The 27,929-nt window shown below is 35.8% G+C and overlaps 1 protein-coding gene across 1 annotated transcript in view; it reads left to right on the top strand.

Moving 5' to 3' along the window:
• Positions 1–27,929, top strand: part of otud7a (OTU deubiquitinase 7A) — an 83,677-nt gene that overhangs the window by 21,135 nt on the left and 34,613 nt on the right. Inside the window, exons 2-3 of the mRNA XM_077211086.1 lie at positions 15,632–15,752; positions 19,936–20,066. Of these exons, the coding sequence (XP_077067201.1) occupies positions 19,982–20,066 (85 nt within the window). The 5' untranslated portion in view covers positions 15,632–15,752; positions 19,936–19,981. The remainder of the gene's footprint in view (positions 1–15,631; positions 15,753–19,935; positions 20,067–27,929) is intronic.

Raw genomic sequence — 27,929 nt, 5'->3', positions numbered from 1 at the left:
GCCCAGCCTCCCCCTCTATGCATTTCCCCCGGTCGCGCTGTTACCTCAGGTAATCAAGTGAATCAGGGAGAGCAATTGCTCTGTGCTCCTCGTGGTGCTGCTCTGCCGGAACCAGGTTGGTTGCCAGAGCTGATGCAGTTAGCGAGTATGGCCCCGTGGCCTGTTCCAGTGAGGAGGGATCTCCTCTCTCAGGCCAGGGGTGCAGTTTGGCACCCGCACCCCAAATTTGGGCACTGCACGTATGGGCCATCAACGGGTATCCGCTGATCTCCCAGTAAAAGTGCTTAATACTATCACACAGGCTATAGCGCCCTCTACTAGACGGCTCTATGCTTCTAAGTGGTCAGTGTTTTCTAGCTGGTGCTCACCTCGAAAAATCGACCCACAACCAGCAGCGTTATGGAGATCCCCTCCTTCCTACAATAGCTTTTGGACGAGGGCAGGTCCCCCTCCATGCTCAAAGTGTATGTTGCGACCATTGCAGCTTTTTTGAAACCCCTGCATGGTCAGTCATTGGGAAGGAATGATCTTATCATCCGTTTCCTTAGAGGTGCTAGGAGACTAAACCCTCCGCGACCCTCTAAGGTTCCTGTCTGGCACCTCTCCACGGTCCTGGACGCTATGAAAAAGGTCCCTTCGAACCCTTGCAGTCAGTAGACTTGCGGGTTCTATCTTTCAAAACCGATTTCCTCATGGCTCTCGCTTCAGTCAAGCGAGCGGGTGACCTGCACGCGCTCTCTGTGAGTGCGACGTGCTTGGAGTTTGGGCCTAACGACTCTAAAGTTGTCCTCAAACCAAGACAAGGCTGTGTCCCCAAAGTGCTCTCCACTCCGTTCAGAGCGCAAATCATCTCCCTGTCAGCCCTACCTGGGTCTGACGGCGAAAATTCCATTAATCTCCTCTGCCCGGTCAGGGCATTGAGGATATATGTTGAGCGGTCTGCTGCATTCAGGCAGTCAGAACAGCTCTTCATTTTGTTCGGTGGCCGCAGCAAAGAGCTAGCCGCCTCGAAACAGACTCTTTCCAGATGGATAGTTGACGCTATCGCGCTGGCTTATAGGTCTAAGGGCCTTCAATGCCCCTTAAGCATCAGAGCCCATTCAACCAGAGGTGTGGCCTCTTCATGTGCCTGGTCCAGTGGGGTTTCACTCCAGGAAATTTGTAGGGCGGGAAGCTGGGCCTCTCCGTCTACATTTATACGATTTTACAACCTGGAAGTTCCTGCGCTACATGCTAAGCTGTGCTCAGTCTAATACTTGACTGACAGACTATAACAGTCAGTTGCAATACAGTTCAGGCCGACTCAGGTCCCTCCTGTCTGTGATTATGTGACAAGCACTGATTCCTATAGTTATAGGATTATGATATATTTTAGGCCTACTACTCGTTGGTCTGAATATTACTCGCTAGTATGGTTCACAAGTAGGGTTCTCCGGGTACACATCCCTTGAGGCCATGTGTGGACACTTCAGCACGCACGGCGTTTTACATTGGGTTCCCGTAGCGTAAGCTAGCTTACGCAACACGAGAGTACTCTCGTAAGAGAACGCTCTCGGTTACTAACGTAACCTCGGTTCTCTCTAGATGAGGGAACGAGTGTTGCTTAATGTAGGGTAACTAGCTCATGGATTGGGGAATGTATAATCAATCAATAATTAATAATTCACAATTAATAACTGATCATACGGGTTATGAGACAATATTACCTACCATTTTAAATTGTGAAATTATCTTTTAGATATTTTATTTTAATGGTATCCATGAAAACGATGATATTATGATAATATTGGTGATGATATATATGATAATTCTTATCCCATTCATACATTTTTATGCACAGCTGAACCATTAGGACTCTCTAAGTGATCTACAGTAAGTGCATTTACGACTGTGATTAATTGTTTTTAAAATCTATTTTATTGTGAGCTAAGGCTTTTGTTGACCTTTCAGCCATTTAGACTAACGGTTTGTATTGCAGCTTTGTCTTGTACAGGAAATTCAAACGAGGTTTTCAGTTCACAGCTGAGCACATTATCATAAAATGTCTGGTTTGGCAAATGTACCGTAGACTCAATGTACTGAATAAGCCTCTTACCTCATCAGTCATGTGTAAACCAGACATTATGATATTAGCCTGGAACAAGATGTCACATCTAAGATGTCACATCTCGATATCTCTGTGTCTGTACATTTACCACACACGTGAAGCACAACTTATCCAGAACTTGATTTCAAGTCCACACAAAGATAAATGTGTGATTTCATCGTCCATTTAAAACCAGAGACCTTGTTTTACAAGCATGTCTTTTGGCTGAATTCTTACTAGATGGGTCTTAACATGCTTGAATTTACTGATTTTTATAATTGCATTAGCAGTTAGACCCCCGTTAAAATCGTTCTGTGTTGAGGTATTTCCTTTTAAAAAGGTAAGGTTGGATGGAACATATCGAGGAGCACTTTAAAAACAAAACAAAAAACCTTGCCAGTAGACTACATACATGATTTGGTGATTGCTGATCACAGGTGGTTTTAAGGGGCGGGGCATTTTCACTCTTGAGAGCATTTGATTCGACAACAATCTGTGCAGTGCAGGATGAGTCATCAATAATTTTTTATCCATTTTCCCAAGGAAGATAAATTAATAAGCAGAAATCTTAAATCTGTATATCTCATTAGAGTTAATTTTGTCAACTTTTTGGAGTACACCAAAATATGGATTTTACCTCATGGCTGACACAGACTAAAGGCCACAAAAATGTAACTTAGATATCAAGTGATCTTTAAATAGTTTTTTTTTAATAGATCTTTTGAAAATTTGTATAGACAAAGGCATTTGGGTTCTCTGTATTGAGGCCATGAAAATAACCCCTTTTTTGTCATGGCATATGAAGTGTTTAACCACATGACAGATGTGTAAACTGAAGTGCGAATGAGTCTGGTATCTGTGAAGATCTGTATCGCTGAAGAATCTGTTCCTGAGAATGCAAAGGCACGCAAAACACGATCACAGAGACAATTTATTTATAAATGTCTTTAATGTTGCGTGATCAACATTGTCATTTTCTCCCACATTTAATTTTGTTGAAGTGACACACAGGTTGTGTTTTAATTTCATTTGAAAAAATGGCACATTTAATGCATGTCTTGTTGGTGAAAATGTTTGATGAAAAGGAGACTGACCGTCATCCACTACACTTAGTTATTTCTATTCGATCACAATACGAACTCAAAAACGTGCTAAGATTATTATTTTATTATTAAGATAATGTAAGGATATTATTGTAACATTGTCATAATGTGATATAATTGTGTCATTAAATATATAATTTTAAAAATATATAAGTATATAATTATAAATAATAAAATACTTTGCCAGAGTATATAAAAATATAAATGTATAAAATATATAGCTACTAATATAATAGATCATATTATTATTTAATGTATTTTCTGGCAATTTTTTTATTATTATTTTTGATAAAATATATAGCAAGAATCAACTGTAAATATAAACATAATTAGATATATAATTAAATAAAAACGTATCTAATGATATATTTATATTAGAATATCATTATGTAATGATATATGATATTTTAATTTGTTTTATTTTTATCCTGGAAATTTTGCATTGTATTTGTATTATTTATTATTTAATTCATACTAAAATATTTTAAAAACAAAATTAAAGTGTAACAAAAAATTAAAAATCGAGGATTTTTTAATTATTACTTTCTTTTTTCTTCTTCTTCTTTTTACATCTAAATTCTACAATCCAAAGTGGTCTCATAAATACCATGTTTTTTGTTTATATTTGAAAAAGTTTATGTCATGATGCCATGCTTAGTGGTGTTTTGTTTTGAATTTGTTTTCCGAAACCAAGAGTAGCGGTAGCTAATGAAATATTATGTCATCATCACCCTTATTAGATTGCGCATTAGAGTCTAACTTGAAAAGCTGGCATTAAACTGAGCCCAGCAGAGGGGTGGGGAGACTCCATCTGGTGTTCCTGGCATCCAGTGGGCACAGTGTTGCCCTGCCCAGCCTCACTGATCTCCAGAAACACAGAACACATGCTTCTGCAGGTACTTAAAGTCACCATGAAGTTGACCCTTTTTTATTTTTTCTGGAATATTCTGTGGGAGAATTATTATTGTAAATGATTGATCAGTGCACATCGTTATTTATTTTATTTAATTTTTTTGAAATTCATGTGCCCTGTTAATCTTTAATCAAATTAATTTCCACTCCCTCTTGCAGCATCATCTCTTCTCTAAAAAATGTGTTTACTGGGCCGAGGGCTGGACAACCTGTCAATCACATGAGATTGAACAATAGCAAACCACAACCCATTCAATTCCCTATGAACAAAATCAAAATAACCCACATTTTTTGTAGTTCACCAATTTCATTTGGATATAAGTCACAATAGGGAAGAAAATGCTATCGTAACTTCCGTTTCATGCCATTTCATAACTTTAATGACGAGTTGTTGTATTAGGGGGCTTTAAGGGGATTGTTTATATCAGTGGTCTTCACTATTTTTTTCATGAGAGCCGCACTGATAGGACAAAGTCAGTAGGAGAGCCATTTTTACAGGAAAGTATAAAAAGTTACATCCAGTCATAAATACCATGTCTGTTTATTAATATGTCACCCCTGAACATTCAATATGCAATGCAATAAATACATTTTTTTTAATGATTTACCAGTCAAATTTGTAACTGAGACAAGATGATTTCCCTTAATGACAAAAAAAGCAGGATTTCCAGAATAGATTCATCCCAGAATGACATTAAGTAATTTTTTTCTACATTAGCCCCTCATGTATCTAATCATCCGAGCACATGCGGCGTTAAGAGCTGGAAATACTGCCATAACTGGCAACTCCGCAGGGACTGGATATGTTTACATGCACAACTTTTGTTTCAATCGGTCTGAATTCATTTTGATTAATTAATCTGAATGTATTGTAGTTTACATGAATGCTTAACATCGTGATATGATGCATGATCGGGGTGATGTGCACGTTTATAAGTCAAAAGATTCAAATTTGGAATAGGTTTTTTGACATTCGCACACTGCACAAATATACAAAGTTTCCCGCTGTTGTTGCGTAATAACCATTTTCCTACATTGGTTCTTTATTTGTTTTAAACAGCAGACTTAATATCAAATTCTGGTCATAATTTGGAGACTATATGAACCGTTATGCAGTGCTGTTTGTATTGATCACGCAGTAAAAATGCCCAAAATCAGTCGTCTGTGGATGCGAATCTGAAACAAGGACTGGTGAGGCGTTGTCCTGCTTCACTTCACAGATACTGAGTGAAAGGAGAATTATAGAACGACGTGACACTCGTTTATACGACACTTTATTCATCAGAAGAACAGCGCGTTCAGCGCGACGGACGGCGTCCTTTCAGTTTCGGTTTTCAATCGATCAAGTGAACATGTTCTCTCGATAAACCACCCCTTTCAATCCGATCAAAATTATTTGAAAATAGAGCTGACACTTTGAGTTTTTAATGGGTTATGTTATAGTCCAACTTCTTTTTAAATGTTTTTATGAAATATCTGTAGTGACTGCTTGATCATACCACTGTATTATTTACCGCCATGCGAGCCACAAATGAAAGCTTGGCGAGCCGCGCAATGAGTAACACTGGTTTATATGATGAACAGATTGAATTTAGGATATTATTCACATATTAACATTGATCAGCGAACATAAACGTAAACTCAACTGGTTTTACTTGACCTCATTGGTTCTTGTGGAAGCTTAAATGTGCTGTGTTACATTGGTTCCTCGTTGTTCTTACACTTTAAGCAAGCATGCTTGAGCTTCCATTTACCTTAACTGATGAGTTATTGAATGTTTATGTGAATAAAAGCCTAAATTCAATCTGTTCATCATATAAAGCGATCGAGTTTTTTCAGAAAATTTGGACTAAACCGCTCAATTCATATGTATTAGTTTTACAATCTCAATATGAACTTTTTGAAGCGTCAATTGCATAGCTGTCAATGGAGGGACGAAAATCTCTCAGATTTGTGTTTCGAAGATGAAAGACAATCTCACGGGTTTGGAACGACATGAGAGTGAGGAAATGATGACAGAATTTTCATTTTTGGGTGAAGTATCCCTTTCAGGTTTAATTTAAAACCAAAAAATGTCAAATCTGTCATCATTTACTCACTCTCGTGCCGTTCCAAACCCGTAAGATGTTTAATTCCATGTATAATTCTGTATAATTCTTCACTATTGCTATATTTTGACTGGTTGAACTGGTGAAAAACATTGTGTGTTGTACGGCATCAGCTCCACGAGATCAGTTTGTGGGTCCTGGCGCCGACCCTGGTGTTATATTAAATCAGACAATTTGAATGTTATTGATTCTGAACATGTACGAAGTGAAGAAACAGCTTACAGTTTCTATGAACAAAAAAACAACAGCTGTAATATAGTGGAGAATACTGGGAATATACTGTAGTGTTTGTTTTGGGCTAGTTGACTCATCGAGATGCCTCAAGCAGCTGAGTTGTTCGCCGATTTTAGTCAGCAAAACTCCATTCACATCTGATACAAGAGCCTGAGAGGTTGAACAAGATATCAAGTGCTTGTGTTCTAGACCTCCTTTGTTTGCAAATCACATTTACATTGAAAAATACACTTGTACTTTAGTCAACCTCAAACTCAAACATGTTGATAATATAGTGAGGAACAAGGCATATGATTTATGAGCATGGGTTTCAGTGGATTTTATGCTCACCCAGCCTTCATTTATTTAATCAAAATACAGTAATATTTTGATATATTATTACAATTTAAAATAACTGTATTCTACTTTAATATATTTTAAAAAGTAATTTATTTCTGTGATAGTAAAGCTGAATTTTCAGCATCATTACTCCAGTCTTCAGTGTCACATGATCCTTCAGAAATCATTCTCATATGCTGATTTGGTGCTCAAGAAACATTTCTTTAAACAGTGTTGAATATAGTTCTGGTGCTTAATATTTAATAAACAGCATTCGTCGGAAATATAAACTTTGGTCACTCAGATTAGGTTCCAATTCTCACTATTAACTAATTATTAATTACAACTTTTCCCTCAATAAACTTCTAATTACTGCATATTAATAGTTAGTATGGTAGATGTTAAGTTTAGGTATAGGGTAGGATTAAGGGATGTACTGTAGAATATGGTCTTGAAGAATAAGGCATTAATATGTGCTTTATAAGTACTAATAAACAGACAATATACTGGTAATATGCATGCTAAAAAGCAACTAGTTAATAGTAAGATTTAGACCCTAAACTAAAGTGTTACCGAGACTTTTTTGTAATATTATACATCTTTACAGGGAACTTCTGTATGATATTCAACAGCATTTTTGTTGTTGTTGTTGTTGTTTTTGTTATTGTTGTTGTATTACCCTGACATTTTTTACTTCACGTTCCTGAAAATGTCAAAATGTATATTAATACAGAAATTAAAAACATGCTCATCTTAGAGGTATTCAAATCACTGTATGTATGAATTGCATTTTTTAATGTATTTTTGAATATAGAAATATAGAATATAGATATAGAAAAAAAAGAACCTTGTTTGTTCAATAGTTGTGATTTTGAATGTTATTGCGAAGTGTTTAGGTAAAATCTCACATTGTGACTTGCCTTTTTCCTTTTTTGTTAGCTTGAGTCGTTGGTAATGCCTTCACTTGAACAGAGGAGTGTTTCTCTCTAACTAGGTCTGAGAGACTGAATCTTCTCCGGCGTGTTGCTAAATATAAAGGAGACGCCGTTTCACAGGAGGGTGCTGGTTCTTCTTTTAAATCCCTGTACACTTGTGTTTTCTGATTTGTCTCACAGCAGCAATGAACATGGATGAATTAGGTGCTTGTATTAGCCTTCAGCTGGGATCTGTAACCTGCAGTAACAGCTAGCGATGACAACAGGCTTCTGAATGTTAGCATGCTAACAATCTGATCAACAAATTGCATACTATCCACTCTATATTATGGTAATTTGGATTTAATATTTTAATATTTAGGACTGATAATTGGTTATTTATTTAGTTTAGTACATGGCCATCTGGTTTGCATAGTTAGCATATTTAGCATGTGTGTTTTTGCTGACTCACATCCTCATCCTCTGGAGAAATGCTTCTGGATACAAATCAGGCCATGTCCTTTTTACGTGTCTCCGTGAGGATGTTCTGGTATGTTATGACTCCATACTTTCATCATCGGTCATCATCCACAGACATAGTGTTGTTCGTTAACTGTTGCCCTCCAACACATTGATTATTAGTAGGCCACACCTTTTCCTGTATGAATATTTATAAGTAAGAGGCACCAGATAGGAAATCAGTGTTCATGTTAAGGGGTGATGTTTGACGGAAATAGTGCAGTGCGAGCACCTTAGTCTCAGTGAAATTCTCACTTGTCAGCAGCGCAAACAAACGCTACACTGCCACAAGCAATGTGCAGCCAGAACCTTACAGCCTATAAGCATGTCTACAGAAAATCAAGCGGAGAATTGGAATTTAGTTCAATTAATGACTAGCAATTAACAACAATTAGATTCTTAAATTTTCTGTAGAAAATGAAAGTTGTTGGTTGTAGCTTCAGACCGCGGACTAATTCAACGATCTAAGCGCATGGTCTAAAGCGCACAGCACAAGTGCACTTAGGGCGTGTTTGAATCCACTTTTGCTAGTTTAACGACGGGAAAAATGGTCGGCGGTCTAAAATGGTTGTCCCTATTCTCTTAATGAGTAATGGGTGCGTTTTGGGCGTAACGTGCAATAAACCAATCGGAGTGTAATTTCCCATTCCCAACAAAATATTGCGCCATTGACTTTAGATCAGGTTTTTGTTGGTCAATGGCGCAGTCTATTTCAGTTGCCTCAAAATATCACCGTGCCAAAAATGCGCCTGAACACACCTCGTTTTCAGAAATGGGCGCAAATGCATTTGCTCTTTGAAAAATGTGCCGCAGGACGTGAAAATGACAACTGCGAAAATGATGCCGCATCTGGCACTGCATTGATAGGGCCCTGAACAAACAACCCGCTGTAACAGTGTAAAAATAGCATAATTTGGCTGGAAAACCACATACTTGGTAATGTAGGAAGTTATTTGGCTATTGTTGGGATGTTTTGAATGGTTTCTAGGTGGTTACATACTGGCCTAAATCAAAAGTGTCCACCTTGAAAATTTGTATGATTTCTGGCTCACTCATTTAATGTTCATTTCGAGTTCTCAGTGTTAAGTTATCACTCATTTGATCTTTGGACTAGTTTCTCAGTGTTACCAAACAGTAAACAGGCTACGGTGGTTTGCTGTGGTTTTACTGTGGTCTATTTTTCTCTTTCTCTCTCTGTTTCTCTTTACCTTTCGCCTGATGCTTTTTCTTGTGGTGACAAAGGCTTCAGCACAGAAGCAAGTTCTTCTAGTCGTGAGAAGCTTCTGCACGACACGCAGTAGACCTACAACAGACCCTCGACATTATGCAAAAACACACTGTATCAGAGACTGAGCCAAATGAGCCAGCGCTGGAGCCATAATTACACTCATCTATTTGTTCTATCTTCATAATCGTCTTGCTGTAACTGCAAAAGTGATTTATGAGGAAAATGTTTGTGTTTAATGTGTGCTCAGTATTGTACAAGGCACATGGGAACATCGGAGAACTTTCAAGTTTTTCTCACATGATACACATGAAGAGATGTGATTATATTATATTATATTATATTATATTATAATGTATAATGGTATAATGTTTTAGAAATTTTTTTTTATTTAAATTTTTTTTTTACTATTATTATTATTATTATTATTATTATTATCATTATTATTATTGTTGTCTCTACTGTATATATGACAGGTAGTTGGTGACATTAAAAAAGTGTGAAAATTATAACACAATTATTATTTCTCCTTATATATTCAAAATGTGTTAAGAGTGAAAGTATCAATTTTGATTTCATATTGACTTTAATTTAAAAAGTAGTATTACTTATTACTTATTACTAAAGTAGTAATACCTTGGTACTTTGTTACTAAATGATTACCATATTCCACCTATCATTTTTATGTTACTCCAAGTTATTACAATTATAGCATGGTATTACAGTAGTACATGTCCCAAAAACATTATCGCCACATTGTAGTTGGAAATGTATGATGCTACGGGAACAGAATAAAGATTTGTGGTTTTGAATTGAAGAATTTTTATTATTATTTTTTATAAATTGATTTTATCGAGAACTTTAAAAACAAAAAAGATGGATGAATCAAAATGAGTTCCTAATCAACGTTACATCACAAATGCTGTCAATAGAGCTTAACCTGTAATATTTAGCCTTTAATGACTCGATTATGAAAAAGAACTTTGACTGAACTAGAAAGCGAGTCATGAGAAGGTTTGAATGGCTCCTTGTATGCAGTCAGTGTGCGAGTCTTAGTGAAGGCAGCTCACAGTTTTGTTAACTCTGAGTCTGGCCTTGTTAAAGCACACATGGATGAATGAGCACTGCGTGACATGTCCTGAGTCTTATTTTCATCGCTGGGCTTGTATCCCAGAATTCCTTGGGGTTGCTAGACCTGCAGCTGTGTCTCTTTGGCTTTGCAGGTCTATGAGGTAATCGGCTGCATGTTGAAGGATCAGAGTAAGGGAACGCGGCCAGGCGTGTGTGTATTGCGTATGTACCTGAAGAGCACCTGTTGAAGCGGTAAGGAACGCTTGAATAATGCAACACACACAGATGTTGTGTGAATGCTGTGTCTCCATTGGCAGGTGTGATCGATGTTGCTCATTATGTCCAGGAGTGTCAGCAGAGCTCTTTAACCTGTCTTTACCAAAGCTTCATAGATCAGAGGTGGATTCATTTGAGTATGTGCATTCATCAAGTTTTATAGACATGACAGCAGTGTCGGTTCCATGTCTCTAGACAAAATAAAATATGTTGGGCATATATTGTTAGCGTGTGTCTGCTATGCACAACAACAGTGATTAAACTTAAAACACAGGAGAACGCTGGTGATAATTAGTAGAAATCGCAAACCACACCAAGTACAAAATGAGAACTGACAAAGAACAATTGAAACACATGGGTATAAAAAGCAAATAAACTAGACACTAGTGAAACTATTGGGTGGATATAGAAACAAACCAGGGAATAAATAGTGACCAAGGAACTGAAACTAAACAGAACGGTTTAAATAAAATTCAACAGAACAGAACATAACCCTGATATAATATAATATAATATAATATAATATAATATAATATAATATAATATAATATAATATAATATAATATAATATAATATAATATAATATAATGTTAATTTCTGTGATTAATATTTTTTCATAATGGTTTAATTTATATTTAATATTGTTCTTTTGTATATTATATTATATTATATTATATACAATTACATTATATGACATCATCACATTTATTTGTGCGTATGTAACTACATATTAGGTTATAGTATGTTCAATTTTACATTACATTATCATTGTATTAATACATAGATTATTATCTACAGGCTATAACAATATATAGATTAAAAATATATATATATATATTATATTATTATTTACAGATGGTTAATTGACATTAAGTTCGAGATTTTAACTTTATTATATTATATTATTATCAAGTCAAATTTAATTGCATAGTGCTTTACACGATATGCATTGTTTCAAAGCAGCTTTACAGAAAATCATGATGTGTGTAATACCATCTAATATTATTAAAAAAACAATTATATATTTTTTACATTGTATATAATATTGTAAATAATGTAATATTATTAAGAAATATTCAATTATAACTAATAATAAAATTATATTAAATATGAATTAATACAAAATATTAATTTATTAATATATAGCAGTATAATACTGTATATTATGTTGAAACTGTACACAAATATATTTAATATATGTCTATGTACATTTAAATTCATATTAGAGTTTTTTTTGTGTGTGTGTGTTTTAATAGTTTAAAAAAATGCGCTTACACACTCAAATGCACATTTACTCAATGTACATATTGTGGAGAAATTGTGAGTAATTGCTTCCCATAATTCTCACACTTGCTTTGCATATCAGTTGGGTCTGATGGCACATTTTTCCACCGCTGCCAGACGTCTGACACTCTGAAAATAAACCTTGCAGCCTCGGAGCGCAATTCTGAAGGTTACTGTGTTAAATTTAGCCGTGGAAACATTGATGATCAGCGGGAGAACAGGGAAATGTGATGAATGAGTGCGTGGCTGTTGTTGATGGTGACAATGTCTTCTCTGTGGACTGTGAGCTGTGGCAGAGGTGAGGCCGTGTGGAAAGTGTTTTATATCGGAGGTGGAGGTGAGAGCGAGGGTCTTTTTCGCGCTCACACTTTTACTGTGAATGTTTTCTAGCTTGTTAACGTGGGCTCATAAATACTAGAAGGCTTCAGGTCCTTGTGCTCCCAGGTCAATGCGACATGATGATGTGTGAACAAACTGGTTCATGTTTTCTGGGAATGCACATGTGGGTGGAAGTTATATTTGTTTGATAAATAATGTATGTTCTTTTTTCAGTTTTACTAATTACCTCTAATTAGCTTTCTCTGTAAACCGTGGGTGTACATCAGAGGTGGTATATCTGTACATTATTCCTCATTTCTTCAGATATATTTCTGAATAAAATTCTGCAGTAGCTGCAAGTTTGGCTAATTCAATTTGGTGTCAATGGAAATCAAACCTCTTTTGGACCCATGAACGATTACATTCAAGGAATGTTTTTAGGGGGGTGTATTTTACTCAGTGAATTAGAAATACTACACGGTAGATTGTAAACCTGTGAAGAATTCTTTGTTAGATTGTTAGATATCTTTATTTTTTATAAGTTGTATATACAGTAGGCTAGTCAACATTTGAAGTGGATCAAAAAAGTTCATCAAAGTTGCCCTAGGACAAGAACGGGTATTGGTACATGAACGAAATTCATGTATAACTCTGATGAAAGGTTTTGATCCAATTCAAATGTTGACTAAACATAGTTTTGTCAGTTTTTAGGAGTACATTTGGTAACATTTTATTTTACAGTGTCCTTGTTACATATGTTAAATGTACTTACCGTAGTAATAACAGTAAATGATGCATAGTTACATGCAATTTACCCTCAGCCAAATCCTAATCCTACCCTAACCCTATGGTAAGTACATGTAGTTGCTTAATATTACTCAGTACTTAAATATATAATTACACTGTAATAACAACCTTAAAATAAAGTGTAACCGTACATTCATATATAGAGGGCCTTAAATGGGGTAGAAAGTCCATCTCTTCCCCAGTCTGACGCTGTGAAACGAGACTCAGGCATTCTATAAATGTCTTGTCAGAGCTGTGAGCCGTTCTTCCGTGTGCTGGATGAAATGACAGGCAGGAGAGGGAAATGTACAGCATGCATAGCTGTGAAATATGTCTTGTGTTCTTGCTTGTCGAGGTTACAGCAGCTCAAAGGACTCTTACTGTAGAAACTGCTGCCGTGTGAGACTGTTTGGCCTGCTGAGGCATCAAATATGTATTGTGTATGCATAATGTTTCTGTGCCTGTAGAATGACCTCATCGCTGATAGTATACGCAAACACACACACACACACACACACACACACACACACACACACACACACACACACACACACACACACACACACACACGCACACACATCACTTACAAATAATACCAGAGTTTCCACAAAATTACTTTAGTTGCTACTACTGTAAAACTATCATAAATTAATATGGTATCTCTTTTCTGTGGTTTGATTTCTCATTTTATATGACACTGGCTAATACTATAAATAAAAATAATTTGTAATTGTATTTACCAAGCTACCTAATTTTAAATAAGTAAGGGCTGAAAAAATATCTCTGGAGTTTATCGAAAAATAAAATAAAATAGAGTAAAAAAATTGCAATGATATTCTTGATTTCAAATGATATACTCTATTCAATGCAAGTCTATACGATTTTTTTACTGACAAACATAGTGTAAATGACGGTGGTGTAAATAACATTATTGATTGATTGATTGATTGATTGATTGATTGATTGATTGATTGATTGATTGATTGATTGAATAAAATGACCAACAATTTTTCTCAGGGTAATTTCTTTGCTAGCCTGCTAGGTATCTAAAATGCACACAACTCTATAATTTCATTTTTTATTTATTTTTTTTACATAATTTGACTCATTTATGATAATTATGATAACACACAATAAGTAGCTATATTCTAAATAAATTATATTTACCCTTGGTTTTTCTTAGTTTTCTTTGTACATCACATGACTAATTTTCTATCTAAAGCTTGTACACTGTCGTCTCCTGCGTAAAAAGTGATTTTATATATATATATATATATATATATATATATATATATATATATATATATATATATATCACACTATATTATTAATATGAAATTCTATACATTATACATTATTTATAACTATAACATTTATGCGTTTACGTTTATATGAATGATGAGATACAAGTTTTGTACAATTATTATATTATATTATATTATTAATAAACAGATCATTAATTTATATTAAGTTCGAGATTTGTACTTGTGTTCTCTCACAAGAAATATTCCTATAAGCAACAACTACTCATATTTCGGGTATATTGTAATCCTAGAACTGGTCCTGTGGTTTGTTCAAAAACGTTGATGTGAGCAAATTTATCTAACACACACACACACACACACACACACACACACACACACACACACACACACACACACACACACACACACACACACACACACACACACAACACTTGCTCCGTCATCTCAGAAATACCTTAATAAATTCGCTGTGATTCATGTCTGTTATTAGATGGTTGACAGGCTTTGTCATCTGTCATGAAGGAGATTGATGTTCCTAGTTCATGTAAAGCATTACATCACTGTGATCAGTGAATACTGGGCTCAAGTTTCGGTCTTCACTCGGCTCTCACATTCCTCATCTCTACTACTTCAATTCTGATCTAATCAAATGTTCCATCTATCAAATATGGATCTCATTTGATACATTTTTGCTTTTCCCCCTGAATGTTATGAATATTTTCCCCGCAGTATCACTTTTAACACTTGAGCACCAAACACATATTTGAACATGTATAATATTTATTAAATAATATTTATATTTCAACACTGAAACATGTATAAACAAAAAAAACTATGCATTTAAAAAATAGCAAAATAAATGAAAGCAAAGTTTTTGACACAATTTGAATATCTTGTTGATAAACGTGTCTACCTGCAAATTTCTTAAATCTAAATATGGGCGCATTCAACAGCTTTCACTTTCATTTCAGTGATGTTAGTGACTGTAAAAATTGTATTTTTTTACTTTTTTTATTTCCATTAGCTATGACCACTGCTGTGTTTGAACAAAAACAGCAATAATTGCAGGGGATTTTAAGAGGGTCAGTGGGATATTAGGTCATACTTGCAAAATGTGTCTGAAGTCAGGCAACATTACTGTGGTTTATAGGGCACAAGAATTTATGTGAGATTAGTGCACTAATGGTTTTCTCTCTCGCTCTCTTTTTCTAGCCCTGCTTTGAGCCTGAATCTTCCTCAACTGCCAGCCATGGACTAGACAAGAGGAGTGTGTGACCGCAGACATAACCATGGTGGTGAGGTGGCTGCTCAACTCCCATTGAGAACACAGAAAGTAAGAATGCCTTTATTGTGCTCGTCTTTTTCACGAGTCCCACGCGGAATCTGTTTCCACGGAAGCCAGATAAAAGCTCAGCAGATTTACATAGAATTTTAATACCGGTCATTTCATAATTTCATTGACATTTGTCTGCACTATGTGTTGATTTACCTGGTAAAAACAAGTCTTGAGGTATGTTAAAATAATATGCATTTTATAGTTATGACGAACTCTTAATATTTCAGCTGCTAAACAGCTCTTTGTACAATCTATAAAACGTTTGTAATTTTTATTAATAATTATTTTAAATAAATGTTTGCTTATCATATACAACTGGAACTCATTGTTTCAAATGGAATTCATTGGTCAAAATATACAAACAATTATTTAGTTTGAATAAATTATGCTTCAACACAACGTTATTATATTATATTATATATTATATTATATCAATTACTGATTATTTTTAATTTTATACTAAGGATGAAATACAACTTTTTAATTATATAATTATATACAATATAATTACTAATTAGATGTACTTTACAAATGCACCACTATTATATTATATTATATTATATTATATTATATTATATTATATTATATTATATTATATTATATTATATTATATTATATTATATTATATTATATTATATTATATTATATTATATTATAATGGTGGATGTGGATGCCACCATTAGTTTCAACACTGTTAATTTTTCCTTTGGCTGATTCTCACCACCCGCAACTGTCATTTCCTGCTGTAGAGATCTCAGAAATGAAAGTTAGCATGTTCACTGAAGATCTAGTGGGAAGATCTAAATGGACACAAACCATTTCAAAATGTGTTTGAAAAAATAGCAGAACGCATTTATTTTTTTATAAATAAATTTTATAAACTGGTCATTCAGTGGGCAGTGGTTCCGCAATTTAATTCATGTGAGGTGTTTTATAAACACTTATACCCAAATACATTCCAGTGGTTTAAATATGGAACCACTGGATATTTTGAGCTAATGGTTTGAGTGCTTTTCTCAACTGGTCTTTCTTACATTGAGGCCCAACGCAGCCCCACACGTACCTCACAAATCAAAGAGCAGGATGTAAGTGGGTCAGCTAAACTGCTGCTGAAGTGCTGGGATTTCTGATAAATAATGCAAGGCATATGTAAAAAAAAAAATAGATATATATTCCTTATCTTGATATGATGGAGATATGTTTTTGGTGTTAACACAAAAAAAACATGTAAATACAGATATATACAGGTTCAGGATCAGCCGTTTCTTAGTTATTTGCTTATCTTTTGTTAAATAGTAAGTAGGGCTGCACAATATATTGAAATAAAATCAATATGACGATATAGCTTAGTGCGACTGTCAAAGCGCACAAGCTGTGATTAAATAAAATAAATATATGCGCTACTGGATTCAGAGTGAACGCCATGCATTTTTCTTTGCTGACAACTCTTCAAAATAAAAGCTTGATGGTTTAACGTTTGAAAATGTAATTAGTATTCTCGTTTTACAGTAAAATTATTTTTGAATTACTTCGCATATTTTTACAGTACTATAGTATTATTACAACATATTTCTTATTTTGTTTAATATTTGTATTTAATAATAATCACAATAAATCAGAATAATTATAATAATTGTATAAATATAATTATTATGGTCATATTGAATTGGTCTATCAAGTGGATAATTTTTGGCATTTTATTTATTCATTTATTTATTGTAAGCTTTCAGTTTATGCTCACTGAAAGAGGTTTGAGTTGGTTCTTGTAAAAAGTAAAAACCAGAATTTCACACCCAAATGTTGTTCAGCCTTTTTGTTCAAAGTTTGTTCAGCCTTACAAGTATTTCACACCCAAAAAAAAGTTTTTTATTTTTTTTAATCCATTAGAAACTTCCTATTTCATATTTCAACCATATTTCAAAAGCAAAATTCCTACTTTTTTTTTTACAACTGAATATTTAGTTATTATATATATATATGTTATATTTGAATACTTGTAATTATTTTTATTTTTTTCACACATTATTAACCACACAGGTTGTGTAAAGTTCATCAGCTTTCTGTGATTATGTCATTCTACCATCTGTTGGAACCTGACAAGATCTGTCAGCACAGATGTGATCTATCAAAAAGCACAAAAAGAAACCAGCCGCCGGTATTGTTAATGTGCTCTGTCTCTTAGAGGGTGAATGATCTAATCTCGCGTTTAATTCTGCAGGGTTAGTCAGGCTTCTCTAATGGCTGTAGCAGAATGTTATTACAGGTTTTGTAGTCTTACTCAAAGTGCAGTGGATTTGAATCGTTTGGAAATTCGCTCTCGGCTATTCAGTTTAGATTAGTGGCCGAAAACATGCTTCATGGGAGTGGGCAAAAATTAGGTAAAAATTAGATTGGAAGTGTTTCTGTGGGGCCTTTGCATAATCTGCGCTCTTGTTTTTAAAAACAGCTAGCTATTAGCATGCTAAATAAAGCACTGCTGCTAATAATCTAACTAGGAAGTTAAGCTTTTTTCTGTTGCACTCTGTAGTGATAAGTTAAGCCTTTTCTCCACTATGGGAAGCTCCACATTCCTCTAATTTTTGTGTCATGCTCCGTAGATGGTGCAGAAGCTGCTGGCCATCGGTCCGGTCGTATTACACACGGCACACGGATAAACAGTCCTCTGTTATTGCAGCTAACCTGTAGGTGTTGCCCCCTCCTGCCAGCATAGTTGGTTTGGACTGATCTCACCAGCATCAAACAATGGCGCATTTCATAAGCCAGTGACAAAAATGGCCTTGAGCAGAATGTCACAGCCAATATTGTCCAGCCTAAATATCCCACACGGCATAATGTCATCACAGTGTTGAAACATCACACCAGTCTGTCCAGTGGTATGACTCACTCACATAGCCATGTGACACTGCCAACAAACCAAAACACACACTCAACTGGTTATTGACACACCACAACTTAGGCCCAGATTTAATAAACAGGGCAAATTAGCCTGAGAGTGCAATTCCGTAAAAGCGCCGATGGGAGTGGAAAGTTCTGCGACTAACTACAAATTAAAGAACAAAGACGCAGTCAGATCATTTCCATAATGACCAACGCAATCTATCAAAGCAGCGCAAATTAGCATCTGGTTTAAGGCATGCTTTTTTGGGGGCGGTAAATAATGGCGCAAATACCAGTAAATTGGCAAGCGCAAACTATAGTAAATCACCTTGCATGATTCATTTAATATTCTCCTCCTATATATATAGCATCTTAAACACATGCATATGCAATAAGGTCAGCCACAAAAAAATAACTGTCCACACCTTTTCAGCACTTATTTTTCACTGTATGTCTTTAAGTAGTTTTTTAATGCCAAAAGAGGGTTTGCGCTGGCGCAAGCTGTTAGTAAATCTGGCCCATTATGTCTTAAGGCCTGTTCACACCAAAAATGACTACCATGTCTATAAGAATAACTATTTGTGTCCACACTGATGCATGATATTAATCTGTTTATTATAAGCACGTGCTGCAGTTTTGCTGCCTGTCGCTTTAAATGCTCGAGCACTTTAAAGTCGGGTGGATTCTGATTGGCTGTTAATGTTTTAAATCAGTTTGAAGCTGGAAATAAATCATTTTGAAAGGGATTCCAACGATATCGTTTCTCTGTGTCGTTATCGTTATAGTTGTGGTTTAGTGTGGACTCTGCTACCCTTTTACATTTAGAAGGATATTTTAAACTATATTATTATTATTATTATATATAAACTCGTTATTGATATATCAAAGTAACATTCTTTAGCAACACTGTGACCTTAGTAAAGCACAATATATCTCACTTTTTCTTTTCTCTAATTAAGCCACATTATGTCCAACAGCTGCGTCCCACATTGTCTTTGGAAGTCTGGGAGTTTGTTAGTATTCCTAGCTGTACGGTGGGTTAATCATACCCAGGTGTCTCTCCGTCAGCTGTTGTGAGATCAGTTTCTAGACACTTCTCGTAATCATATCACTCATTCCTCAGGCCCTATTCATTTCTGATTAATCTGAATGTGATCAACAGCAAATTTCTAAGTGCAAATACTAGCTTGATGTACTGGCAATGCGTCATTTTGTGCTCGGCCCATGTTGTTTTGTTGATGTTTTGTCTTTTATATGATGTTTTACATTGATTTATATGATATTTTATGTTATTTCTGTGTAGATGAGAGTGTGAAGCTGCAGGGCAGGCAGCACAGCCACATGATCCCATGACTCTGGACATGGATGCGGTCCTGTCAGACTTTGTTCGGTCCACAGGGGCAGAACCGGGTCTGGCACGAGACCTGCTAGAAGGTAGGAGACCTGATCTGTACCTTTTTTTCTTTTTTTTTTTTGGAATGATGCTTAAGTATTGATTAAGTATATGACTAAGAGAAATATGCTCACAGTGAGTGCAGTGCATCTCTGTGCCTGTGACCACCATGACACCTGCAGTGTTTACTGAGCTTTGATACCTGATGATCCAAAAATATGTTGACTAATTAAAAATGACAGCTAAACATCTGTTCACAAATAAAATAGAGGTAATCTGAAATTTGTAACTGCATTTTTAAAGTTACTTTTTTTAAATAAATAAAAACTTGATGAGAAATATACTTGGTTTTAATAAATAGAAAATGTATTACATTGTTCATGTAAAAATACAAAAACTGTATTTTTTGATAAAGTAATAATGTTTATTAATTTAACCTGAAAATATGTCAACAGTAAGTTTAATTGGAACATGAACTTATATTGGATTAGAAAAGATAAAAAGCAGTGAGGACTTTGCCTCATCATTTCAGAAAATCACTACATGCCAATGAAATATATGTATATGTTGCTGAGGATGTAATTTTCAGTGCGTCAACGGTGCTTTTGATTTACAGTCCTCATGCTGAGTTTGCTTTTATTTCTTTAATGGTTATATTAACTGCAAAAAATCTTTAATATATTATGTCAGCTACATTATGTGCATTGATTTCTTGCAGCTCAACACTTTTTTAAGAAAGCATCTTTTAAGATTTGTACCTCATCTAATATCTGAAATACGGCATCATGTCGTGGATTATTTTTGTATGTTTTTTGAATATATAAATATATATATATATGTATGTATACATTTGGGGTTGGTCATGATTTTTGCCTCAAGTGTGCTTGTGTGGAGTTTATGGTTCAGTCAAGCGCAAAATGCACCGTCAAATCTAACTGTGCTTGAGATTTCATTCAAGCTAAGTTATTTTCTCAAGTGTGTTGATGTGCAACTTCTTTTTTTAATGATAGGCCAGCGCTCAGTATGCTTAGACCTGTGTTTCAACTGCCAAGCCTTTAGGCTTGTTGATGACGCTTTCGACTCGTTCCAGACTCATTTGAAGGTCCCAAGGCTTGTGTTTTTCTGCTGTAATAAGGGTTTAGTGCTGGTCTACTTTCTGCTCTGATTGGCAGCAAGAAGGGCCTGCCACGATGGGCGGCGGGGAAGATGTAGGGCCCGGTGTGATGGCTTCACTACCAGGCATCTCCCAGGAGACCTTTGTGCCCATTGAGTGGAACTCATTGAGGAATGGAGGGTCGCAGACAGAGAGAGAGAGACATATCCATAAACCAAAAGGCAAGGCCAAGGGGAGAGAAATAGTCCGTCTTTAGAAAAGATCAGGACGGAGAATAGCGCCAGCAAAAGAAAAAAAAGTTTAGCCTTTTGAGAAACGGTGTTCAAAGAAAAACAAGAGAACATGAGGGTGGACAAGAATGAACTATATGGCTATGTTCAAGTCCTACAGCATCATAGACAGAATCACATGTTAGAAAGTAATTGTACATTTTTTTATGATAGCAGACTTGACTTAGGATGCTGCTTTAGAATGTAGCACCCTTTGTAGACAGCAGACAGTGAGGCAGCTCATTTGGATTTTGTAAAGCCAAAAAAAGGGGATGCAAAAACAAGAAAATAGAAAAATAAGAGAACAGACTCCGGTATGAGTTTCATTTTTTTCAAGGCACTCAGATTATAATGGCTGAATAAGTGTACATACATGTATGTACGTAAACACACACCTGGTTCAGCTAGGCCCTTACTCAGCATCAGCTATAGGTTATAATGGCTGAATAAGTGTACATATGTACCTAAACACACACCTGCTTCAGCTAGGCCCTCACTCAGCATCAGCTATAGTTGGCTGTTCAGCTGCAAGTGTTGTCCTCACCTGCCTGGCCAAAGCCACCTCAATCTGAGGCCCAGACCTTAGACCATCTCACATCATCACGTAATGATATACCTGTCTGTTTGGAGCCTGACACAGATAGAGCAGGACTGTTTTTAACTGGAGTAAGGAGAAATGCCCAATTCATTGAATTCGTACGAATCCGCCCCTATACCTACCCATCACTGGAGTTTAGACAAATCATGCAAATTCGTATGAGTGAGGTCGTACGAATTCGTACGAATTAGTCACCTCGTACTCACTCGTACAAATACGTACGAACAGCGTTGGAGAAACACACCAGTCCTTGCTTTACCATCATCTCACTGGTGCAATGGAAAGCACATGGAAAATAATTTTTGACAGGGTCATTAGAGCATATATGTCACTTTTATTTGTAAATTAATTTCAGATTAATGTAAACAGTATTTTTTATTATTTGTTTAATTATTATCATTTAATTTAGTGTCATATGTTATCATTAAATTGCATATTTATTTGTTGCTTATAAAATCATATACTATTATTTGTTATTATTTATAAATTATGAAAACACTACTTCAGATTCATTTAAGCAGTATAATTTATTTATATCTCAAATGTTATATACTGTACTATACTATTATTTATTTAACACATTTTATGCATTATACTCATATTAATGTATTATAGTTTATTACATATTGTAATTTATAATATAATGTGTAGCAATTATTTATTTACTTATTATTATGAAACTGTCAGGTTTTAGCAATTAAGCATTATTTATTTAATTTAGTCAGAGTCTCTTATATTATCATTAAATTGTATAATACTTTAGGTTATATTAGGTTTCAGTATTTTTGTGGGGACTCTCCATAGACATAATGTTTTTTTTATACGGTACAAACTCTATTTTCTATCCCCTAACCTTAAACCTACAAATCACAGAAAACATTCTGCATTTTCAAAAAACATCACTTATTATGATTTACAAATTGTTTTCTTCATGAGTACCTAAAAAAATGTCCCCACAAGGATTTTGGAAAATGCCATCTTTGTACTCTTTCCAGTACTGACAGCATAGTCTCTATGGGACTGACAGGAAGAACAAAAGACTTTTTAATTTTCGCTCAGTCTGAGTTTCAGAGTTTCAGAGCAGAGAGCGTGACAACGCTGCCACAAATCACGTGAGTCGCAAGCTCGCAACTGTGTGGGTGTATCTCCGCAAAGTGGGTGTTGTAAACTCAGCTCTAAAAAAATAGTCTGCAATAGGAGTGCAAATGTAATGTAATGTGATAAGTTTCGCTCTTTCGAACCTCAGTTTTCAGAGTTTCAAAACTTTTTTTCACACATTCGCACGCCAGTTTTCAGATCACCATTTACAAGGTTTCAAACCTGGAAAACAAACTAATACAGTGGGAGAACACTGACAAATTTGAAACTCTGAAAAATTGTTTGCGCAACATTGTAAAAAAAATGTTGCAGTTCTGAAGAAGTAAATCTCAAAAACAACATAATGTTTGCAGAGATATTTTTACTTATTTACATTTTGCAAGCTTGCAAACCTTATGTTTCGATCTTGCAAAACTTTTTTTTGTAAGACTTTGAGTTTTCGAACACTTAGTTTCAACCTTTCAGAACTTTATTTTCAGTTTTGAATCATGGCAGGATATTAATCCCATATCTTTGTGGGGAAACGTACATACGTCCCCATGACGTAGGGTATACCTGAACCACACACACACACACACACACACACACACACACACACACACACACACACACACACACACACACACACACACACACACACACACACACACACACACACACTAACACACACACACACAATGCAACTACTTCATTTCCGTAGATTTAGCAGGTTGCTGAGTGTTTTGTCTGATCCAGCATTTATTCTCCATAAATCATGTCATAGAGTGAATGCACTGAACCAGCTATTTTAGATGTTGCATAAGCAATCCTACTATCTCTGAGCTAATGTGCATTTAAGGCCCTCTCTTAAAACTGTGTTGATAGATAGCTGTTAAATGCTTATAGCAAGCATGCACCTTCTTGCCCAGTCTATCATAGCAATTGCAAAAAAAACACAAGAATGTTCTAATATCAGTACTAACTGCTTTACTGTGAGGCACTTCTGTAAAAACAGTGAGGCTGAGGCTTGTTATTTAGAATTAGCAATTTGTTAATGCTCTTTTAATGGCCCCACCGCTGACATTTCACTGAAACCGAAAACAATCCTGCCTCTAACAAGCTGTAGTTGTGAATGAAAAGCTTATGAAGTGCCTTCAGTCCTCCCCCTAGATCCCAAATAAATGGCTCCGCTGCTGTCAAGCAAAACATACTTTGTATCCGAAAAAGCTTGGGGAAAACACCTCTATCCACATGTTTATGGCATATTAGGTCTCGGAACAAAATGATGATTTTTCTCCCAATGTGCTGTTATGTAATCTGTATCATGCAAAGCTTATAAATACGAGGCGGTTCCCGGAAAGTGAACAGCAGGAAGTCCTCATCATCCCGTACATGCGCTTGAACAGATCATATGTCGGGAACCTTTCACCTCCATTTCCTTCATGCATACGTGCAGGAAGAAGTGGAACTATTGAACGAGAGCTTGTCTACAGCATCCCAGCCGCCATCACGCACACTCTCAAGTGTTCACAAAGCACTGCACGGACCGTGATATTTATGTAACATGCACTCAATAACCTCTGTATATGTTTGCAATGCCCTGTTTGTGCTGCCATATTGCTATCATTACTAGTAGGCGTTTTTGCCACTGCATGTTTTATTTTTGGTCTGTGGAATTGTTCATAGCTTCTGAAAGTCTGATCACAGATGATTTGGAAACACCCACAACATGCCACTAATGGTCTCTGTTGCTCATGCCACTTGATTCCAGTGGTTTGTTCACTTCAAGTCACTGTGAGTTTGAACAGCCCTTTATTGGTCAGTCCTAGAGATCCAGGTACTTTGTTTAAAGTTGACTGGAGTGCTTCCTAGCAAACACAGAACATTCTCTTAAGTCTAGTCTAGTTAAAATATTGTTTTGTTTTGTCTCGAGATGCACACCAGTAATGTTTTTTTCAAAGACACGTTTATAAAAGCTGCTTAAATGCCCTAATTGAACTAAGGCCTTATACTGTCTTAATCTAAGCCTTGTCTGTGAAACCGGGCCAATGTGTGAAAAAAATACAGAAATCATAAATCCATGGGTTTAATTCCATCTTCCTTTCCTGCCGCCTCCGATCCGCACGTGATCTTGTCTTCCTCAAAAAAGACCGGTTTTGGTTTTAGAGCCGACTTTTTGAACGTCTGCTTGTTGAACTTGTGCAATCCATCTGGATAAAGTAGTATGTTCCTGTTATAAGGATTATTGTGCTGGTATGCTAGACTTTAGTCTGAGTAAACTGAATATTTTATTTGATAGAAATGAAAACTATGTTAAAAGGGGGTCACCATGATTTTGCCAAATAGGACATGTTCCTGGATCAACATATTTGGTTGATCCTGAAACAACATTCCTGTCTGAAAACTCAGTCCTGACCTAATCCTACCCCTAAAGCCCAAAGTATCCTTCAGCCATCCGAGTTATGCGATGGTTTCCTCACTGTCTGTGTGTGACATCATTTTCGTCATCAGGAGGAAGGTGCGCGTACACCAGTGCATGAGCGCTTGAAAACAAAGTCCACTAGATAGTGCGCATGGTCCACGCGTCTAAAGTCAAAATGAAATGATAGGTGAATAACACTGATGTAGAAGCACCTTATCCTGGTTGTAAGCCTAAACTCAACATAAACTGTAAACTTGTCCCTCAACTCTGAATGGTTGTTGTTACAGAATCAGGAACATGTCGTACTTGGTGAAATCACATTCACCGTTAAAGGAGACAAGAATGCAGTCGTACAATATCTGTTTCAATTCAACCAATTAAGACGGATACTGCATTTCCATTAATATCCAGTACATTAATATACATCTTAATCCAGTTGCAACATATTGGACCTCATTCATGAAACACAAGCAGAAGTTTCTGTAAAAACAATAAATTCATAGCAAGAATTCACATAAGAATGGTTTTACACACAGTTTAAACTGAAAAATACCTTACGAACTACTGATCAGGAGTAATAGCATAAAAGCAGGGATGTTAGCTATATTTTTTAGTTGCATGACTAGCCTAGCTGTTTTCAAAAATAGCGTATAGCGTTTACAGTAACAAGCTGTTTTTTGTGGTTTTGTTTTGTGTGTTTTTTATGCTAAAAAGAAGTGTATTTTCTGTGCCCAAGTGAGCTGGGGAAATAATTAAACTGGAAAAACAGCTGGGCTAGTCATGCCACTGAAAAATGTATAGCTAGCATAGCTGCTTTTATGCTAGTTACTCCTTATCAGCAGTTTGTAGGTCAGGTTTTTTTTTTCAGATCTCTTAAGACACTCTAGAGATTCACTCTTATCAAATGTCTTTCTTTCCCAAGTAGCATTGGGAAGTCTGATCTTTTTGATGTGCTGTCACCATTTCTGACATGCTTTTTGATTTTTTTTAACCAAAAACATGCAGCGTTTTTTTCAAGATATAAAAGATCTCTATATACAGTACAATATCTGATATTTATATAGTTGATTACACATTGCCCCCTATGTGAAAAAGAAGTGCACTTAATTGTATTGAGTGTGCACTTGTGGTGCACTTCAAATCCTAAAAGTACTTGTAGATATTATGATATTAATGAAGTAAAAGACCACTTAAAGAGTGTACACACATGGCTGTTTATGATATATGCCTATTTTTTCACAATGGAAGCTAACATATTTAGCTACTTTTTGTTAGCAACTTGTAGTGTTGTATAGCTACATACCAAATATGAGTTCAACAGTAGCTTAAATACTGTAAAAGTGCACTTAGTAATACATTGGTCTTGGGTTTCGCACTGACACCTGCTGGCGTGGATGGTCGGCAGTATTGCTATGCGGTTGCTAATGGTGCATACCAATCTGTGTACTTATGCACTATTCTATGCTGTTTTGTAGTATAAATAGTGAGAGAATTGTGTTCACACACTGAGAATTCCAAAAAGAAAAAATGCACTTTAAAATACCTGGAAGAAGCACTTAATTAACTGGGAAAAAACAAAGCATGGAATGTTGGACACTTCGTGCACTCGACTGTCGCAGCTTTAATTACATCAGACTCCAATGACAAAATAACCGTATAAAATTCATACATTGTATAGTTTGGAATGTCATATGGGGCGCAACTTAAGTGTTTTTAGGATGTCCCGAGCATGCTGGGAAATTCCGGGGCCGTGTTGCTTCTCTAATACTGTTATAAAGCTAATATATTCACAACAAAAATCGTACTCTTTCACCTTGACAAGACGAACAGTTGGAGCTCTTTGAGAACAAAATTTCTCACTGATCTTTTCACCTACCAAACATCACAAAACAGCTCTCAGATCAGATCAAAGATCTGCCACAAGGCTCAAATGATCCTTGGCTGTGTGTGTTGTGTTTAGGTCATATTGACTGATAGACTGTGGCAGTGGAATGATTTGTCCCTGGTTGTCAGTGCCACTCATCATTAACACATCATCCCACCTGGCTGTTGTTGCCCTCCAACGGCTCCCTGCGGAACCACCGTCACAGAAGCTGTTGTGGAAAGCTGAGTGGGAAGGGCCTCGGCGTTTCATCTCAGGCACAGGCCCTTTGTGTGGTTGTTCTGGGAAAAATGACTCAGCCGACACTGGCAGACATTTTGGTATGAGCAGTGTGCTTCATTCAGAGAGTCACTATTGTGATTAAGACATGACATTTCATGATGGAAATTCAACAAGGCCCTTAATAAATATTAAAATAAAATTTAAAATTCTTTAGTTGTATCACCAATGAAGCTATTTGTGGTTTGTGAGGGGTGTATTGTCACCCTCTAAAGGACTGATAAGATATCACAACTACTTGTTTTATTTCTGCAGTTTTGCTT

Source organism: Siphateles boraxobius, unplaced genomic scaffold (assembly GCF_051911475.1).
Source record: "Siphateles boraxobius isolate OS27281-9 unplaced genomic scaffold, OSU_SipBor_1 65, whole genome shotgun sequence".
Taxonomy (NCBI): Eukaryota; Metazoa; Chordata; class Actinopteri; order Cypriniformes; family Leuciscidae; genus Siphateles; species Siphateles boraxobius.
Note: the sequence above shows the minus strand (reverse complement) of the source record. Positions and strands in the feature narration are given on the sequence as shown.